The sequence below is a fragment of the Cryptomeria japonica genome, chromosome 5 (assembly GCF_030272615.1).
Source record: "Cryptomeria japonica chromosome 5, Sugi_1.0, whole genome shotgun sequence".
Classification (NCBI taxonomy): domain Eukaryota; kingdom Viridiplantae; phylum Streptophyta; class Pinopsida; order Cupressales; family Cupressaceae; genus Cryptomeria; species Cryptomeria japonica.
In genome coordinates this window covers 156,846,393-156,852,741 of record NC_081409.1, presented here as the reverse complement: position 1 = coordinate 156,852,741, position 6,349 = coordinate 156,846,393, and the positions used below count along the sequence as shown (strand labels likewise).

Genomic DNA, 6,349 nt, shown 5'->3' with positions numbered 1-6,349 from the left:
TAGATTTGCATAAGCTTTACTCGGCGTTCATTACTAAGCGACAACACAGCATATATCGCCATGAAAAATGTCTAATAAATTTTTTTTTTAAATTATAGACAAACACATGAAAAATAAAATGACGCAGCTGCAAAGAACAAAGTAATTATCATACACAAACACAGAAAAATTGTCATTCATGTATCGAAGAAAATCAATTCAACCTTGATCCTGGTAGTAGTATTAATATCCATATATATTTCATTTTTCTTTGAGGCGGCCACAAACTGTTTAAAAGGCCAATTTGGGCGCCTCGTTAATAATTCCTTGGGCAGTAAGTCACTGAGAAGAAAGAGTGTTCAAAAGTTCAACTCTTGCAGAGAAGAGAAACTTGAATAGCCGGTCGATTTTATGTTCAACGAGGGGAAGAGCAGTCTCCAGCTCATGGATTGCCAAGGTGGAAGGAGCGAGACGAAGCGGGAACTGCAATTTGGACTTGGAGTTAAGAAGATTGTTGAGATCTCCCAGTGCAATATCTGCTGCCTCTAACTCGTGCAGGGACCTTGATGATGATGATGATAATGACCTCTTTCTCATCTCAAATGCCAACTTGAGCTTGTGTTGCAGAGAAGTGAGATGGGTAGGAAGAGGAAGAGTTGGCATCCTCATGTGGGATGTCTTGAAGGAAAGAGCAGTGACAAGGGTAGAGCAGACCATGATGGTGATGGCCTTGGCATGGTTGATATTGATGGCATCTTCTGCTACTCCTGCTTTATCCTCAACGTTGATCTTCTCTGCCATTCGCCTTAAAATGGACATGCATTTCTCCAGCTGGGTGTGCGTGTCATTCTTCTTCCTCAGCCAAGTGCCGAGGACGATGCGTGCCCTTTCTAGGGCATGGGCAGAGGGAGTGAAAGCAGGGCCAAGGCCACGAATGGCTACTTGCACACACGTGTGCTGCTTCCTAATTTCCGCAATGCTGTCTCTCAAAATATTGCACACCTCAAGCAGATGCAGTATGTCATCGAGATGCCCATTCATCCATTTGCTCTCCATACCCTCCATGTCTATCTTGATGTTTGACAAATTGGAAAAACAATTCACCGGGCAAGCCAATCTGTTCCGAAACATGAGGAAGAAGAACAAGACTCCTGCAATCTTTCTACCTCGACTGTGAGAATTGGATGCCCCTGTAGCCTGGAGGGTAAACTCTTTGAGCGATTATGGTAACAGCGATGCTTCCGAGGAGAGTAGAGGGCCATGGCCGACCCAATAGAGGAGAGACGAGAGAGAGACGGTATTGAAATGCTCATACTCATTCTCTTGTGTATTGTTTTCTTTGATGATAATGATGATGATTGTGATGCTGTTGCTGGGTTGGTTTTCTGTATGGCTTTTAACATGATTTATACAACTCACCATGACTAGGCACCGCAAATAGACACAAAGAGAGAATCCCGACCAACAGCATCTAATTTTTCAAAATGAGTATGATATAAATATGTCTTTGTCCCCCACCCCACCTGTTTGGTTTGGTATCCCATGCTTTCCATGTGCTGTATCTTCTAATTTAATGATGTGCCTGTCCCATGGTTTCAATCAAAACAACAATGATAAACAACATGTGGCCAATCAGTTTAGGTAGCAAAGATTAAAATTATCCAATATTTGTAATAGGAATCTCCTGCAATTTACAGATCACATGCCAAGTTTTGTCGTTCCATTCATGAAAAATAAAGACCCCTCCCCAAATTTGCATAAGCTTCGTTTTCTTATTTATCATAAAAAGAGTAAAATAAAGATTGTTTAGATTTAAGGTTATCCATTAATTATTTCCCACACAATAATATCACTAGACACATTTTTTTTTGAAATATATATATTCAAAACTATATATTAATTAAGTATATAAATGAAAGTTCTTAAATTGTTAGTTTGTAATTATGGGTATGAAAAATGCTTTTAAAAAGTAAATACATTTAATTCAATAATTGAAGATTCTTTCAAATATTGTATTTGTCTAAATTTGACTACATATTACAATTTGGAACAACAATAAACACACTAATAGTTCTAGCTAAGGATTAAAATGTTTTGTTGTGATATTTGGGATTGAGTTTGACTATGAGGGATGAGTCTATAGACACAATCTTGTCTTGTGTTCTTATGTTTGACTTGTATAATTTGATCTTCCTTTTTAAGTTCATTTAATATGTATTTATTTCTTGTATACATAGCATTTTCATGGGCTAGTAGTGCTGATAAACATCTTTGTTAGGTTGTTGCATGATTCATTCATAACGGCTATGCACCTTAACCAACATCTTTGAAATACAAAAATATAAAGAAAAATACACTATGCTCATGAAAATGCCTCCAAAATGATTGTGTAGATCTAGATATCTTTTAGAGAAACAATTGAACTATTAAATAGATATTCATATTACTTTAATTATCTCTATTTTTTTATATAATAAGATTTCATTTAAATACAAGGAGATCACAATATATTGCACAAGTTTTTATTTAGAATTTCAAACTAGGATAGGATGACTCAATAACTACAAGGATGACCCTATAATTGTGAACTAGTTTAATGATAAAAGGAGACAAATCATAGTGGGTAGCATTAAATTAAAATAAGTCTAATCACTAAACTAAAATATTAGTGCATAGGGATATTGTATGATGGTGTGTGTCAATGAGAAAGAGGATATGTGATAATTGTATAGAATTGTGTGTAATGAGGCATGTGGATAACATATGGCAATGGACTTGATTTTACATAAAATTGTGTCAAGTGTCAATGTCTTTATTGTACAATGTTCCTCTTAAAGTCAAAATATTTGAATAAGTAGAAAATAAAACAAGTATACAAATTTTAACATTACAATATCATAATATTCTTACATATTTTAATCTTCATTAGTTTTGATTATGTAAATGGGAGAGGACTTGATTTTACATAAAATTGTGTCAAGTGTCAATGTCTTTATGGTACAATGTTCCTCTTAAAGTCAAAATATTTGAATAAGTAGAAAATAAAACAAGAAAACAAATTTTAACATTAAAATATCATAATATTCTTACATATTTTAATCTTCATTAGTTCTGATTATGTAAATGGGAGAGGACCTGAACCCTTAACAAAGATGCATAAATGGCTTAAAGAAACCCACAAAATTTGAAACAATGAAAGGAAAGTACAAAGAGTCTTAAGATGAGTGAGACAAACTAGAAGAAATTGATTTTAAACTAGTGATAATTGAAGGGTTTTAAAAGGATCCCTAAAACCTTAAACTAAAGAGGACACTTTGAACTATAGAGAAAAGAGCTAAAGAGTGGCGAACAAAGAATCCCTCACGAAAGGTTTGAAAGACCAAATTCTAGTAGATGTAGAATCAAAGAGAAGGAAACTAAGAAAACTTCCAACCACAACCAATCCCAAATAGAAAGAAACTTTTATAGAATTAGCAATAGCAAGGATCATAATAAAAGATATATAAAAAATAACCCACAAACTAGAGCCTAAGACAACATCAAATCTACCGGCCTCATCCATCTAATGTAAAGGTCAAGCAGTAGTAAAATCCTCAAAATAATCCACCTGAATTGGACTAGAAGGAGCAAAGTTTGTAATAAAATTCTCCAATTTAGGACCCACGTAAGAGAAAACAAAGGAAAAGACACCCGAATAACCCCTCATGGTATATTTTTAGCTAAGCAATGCCTATCGTAAAAGATTTTGGGGCAACCAATGTAGTCATAGGGGAACCCTTTACTGAACTCAATCACTATAATTATTTGTCTTCCAAACATAGTCAAGGGGGCAAGAACAACCCACAAACTAGTAAAATTTAATCCTCTTCTAGAGGAGGTTTAAGAGGAACAACTAGGAAAATGGAAATGAGAGCCCCTACGCTTCTAAGCCAAGGGGGCCAACATGCATGAACAACAAATACACTATCAATAAAAGAACATCTCTTGTAAGAAAAGAGAGAAGTTTCCAAAAAGAAAGAAAATGATTCACAACTAAGATGGGGAAACATATGCTCCCACAAAGAAGCTCTTATACCACACAAATTGACCCTAGGAAAAGACGCCCAAAGTAGAATAGGTGTTTACATGGTGTGACACTAATAGAACCTAAGACTAGTCCCAAAAAAATCCCCCCAAAGCCCATAATTATAATAGCACGAAAGTCAACTTTTGACCTTGCTTGGGCATGATACAAGGCGTGCCTGAAGGAAATAATAAAATCCCTAAAAGCCACTGGGAAGTTCATCATACCCCAAAGAACACCCAATACAAGATAGCTTTGCAACCAATCCCCATCCTATCTACTGAAAAAGCCAACATTACCACAAAACTAGTCGTCATAGAGGGAAACCACTCCAAAGCTTTCGATATGGCTGAACCCAGAAAAAGAGGGAGCACAACCTTCTCTAAGATGAAACACTCCAACACTTTCAATAGGGTTGAATTTAGGAAAGTAGGGAGCATACAATGCCAGAGCCCACAGGGCAACCACTGACGCCAACAATCTAGTGCAGTGAGTACCACACTATCAGTCTCTCCTTCATTTGATTCACAGCACTCGATAAAATTAAGTGATGGTATGTTTAGAATTTGCATAACTTCCACTTGGCGCTCATTACTAAGCAACAACATGGCATATACCACAATGGAAAATGTTAAATATCCTAAAACAAAAAATTATCACGGACAAACACAGGAAAATTGTGACGAATGTATCGAAGAAGATCAATTCAACCTTGATCCTGGTAGTAGTATTTATACACATATATCTTACATTTCTTTTTTGAGGCCACAAACTGTTTAAAAGGCCAACTTGGCAGCCTCGGTAAGAATTCCTTTGGAATAAGTGGGTGGTCACTGAGAAGAAAGGCTGTTCAAAAGTGCAACTCTGGCAGAGATGAGAAACTTGAATAGACGGTCGATTTTATGTTCAAGGGGGGGAAGAACAATCTCCAACTCATAGAGTGCCGAGGTGGAGGGAGAGAGATGAAGCGGGAGCTGCAATTTGGACTTGGAATTAAGAAGATTGTTCAGATCTCCCAGTGCAATATCTACTGCCTCTAACTCATGCAGGGACCTTGATGATGATGATGCCCTCTTTCTCATCTCAAATGCCTCCTTGAGCTTGTGTTGCAGACAAGTGAAATGGGTAGGAAGAGGAAGAGATGGCAACCTCATGTGAGATGTCTTGAAGGAAAGAGCAGTGACAAGGGTAGAGCAGACCATGATGGTGATGGACTTGGCATGGTTCATGTTCATGGCATCTTCTGTTACTCGTGCTTTATCCTCAACGTTGAGGTTCTCTGCCATTCGCCTCAAAATGGATATGCATTTATCCAGCTGGGAATGTGTGTCCTTCTTCTTCCTTAGCCAAGTGCCGAGGGCGATGCGTACCCTTTCTAGGGCATGGACAGAGGGAGTGAAAGCAGGGCCAAGGCCGCGAATGGCTACTTGCACACACGTGTGCTGCTTCCTGATTTCTGCAATGCTGTCTCTCAACAAATTGCACACCTCAAGCAGATGTAGTATGTCATCGAGATGCCCATTCATCCTTTTGCTCTCCATGCCTTCCATGTCTATCTTGATGTTTGACAAATTGGAAAAACAATTCACCGACACCTCCAATGCTTGGCCAAGCCAATCTGTTCCGAAACATGAGGAAGAAGAACAAGACTCCTGCAATCTTTCTACCTTGTCTGTGAGAATTGGATGCCCCTGCAGCCTGGAGGGTAAACTCTTTGAGCGATTATGGTAACAGCGATGCTTCCGAGGAGAGTACAGGGCCATGGCCGACCCAATAGAGGAGAGACGAGAGAGAGACGGTATTGAAATGCTCATACTCATTCTCTTGTGTATTGCTTTCTTTGATGATAATGATGATGATTGTGATGCTGTTGCTGGGTTGGTTTTTAACATGATTTATACAACTCACCATGACTGGCCACAGCAGGGAGACACAAAGAGAGAATCCCGGCTACAGGCATCTTATTTCTCAAAATGAGTATGGTATTAAATATCTCTTTGTCCCCGACCCCACCTGTTTGGTATCCCATGCTTTCCAGGTGCCGTAGCTTCTAATCTAATGATGCTCCCGTCCCATGGTTTCAATCAAAACAACATGTGGCCAGTCAATTTAGGTAGCAAAGATTAAAATAAACCAAGATTTCTAATAGGAATCCACTGCAATCTGCTCATCACATGCCGGGTTTTGTCGTTCCATTCGTGAAAAATAAAGTCTTCGCCCCAAATTTGCCAAATTTGCCTAGACTGGTTCTTTAATTGATAATAAAAAAATAAAATAAACGCTGTTTAAATTTAAGGTTATCCATTA

General features: G+C 37.9%; 2 protein-coding genes across 2 annotated transcripts; both read right to left on the bottom strand.

The window, feature by feature from the left end:
- Positions 1 to 318: 318 nt before the first annotated feature.
- LOC131067610 (protein BPS1, chloroplastic-like) lies at positions 319 to 1,044 on the bottom strand. Its single transcript, XM_058002685.2, has one exon. The coding sequence runs from the start codon at positions 1,042 to 1,044 to the stop codon at positions 319 to 321; it is 726 nt and encodes a 241-aa protein (XP_057858668.2).
- A 3,730-nt stretch (positions 1,045 to 4,774) lies between these two features.
- On the bottom strand, positions 4,775 to 5,985 carry LOC131067598 (uncharacterized). Its single transcript, XM_058002671.2, has one exon. The coding sequence runs from the start codon at positions 5,932 to 5,934 to the stop codon at positions 4,873 to 4,875; it is 1,062 nt and encodes a 353-aa protein (XP_057858654.2). The 5' UTR covers positions 5,935 to 5,985; the 3' UTR covers positions 4,775 to 4,872.
- Positions 5,986 to 6,349: the final 364 nt, after the last annotated feature.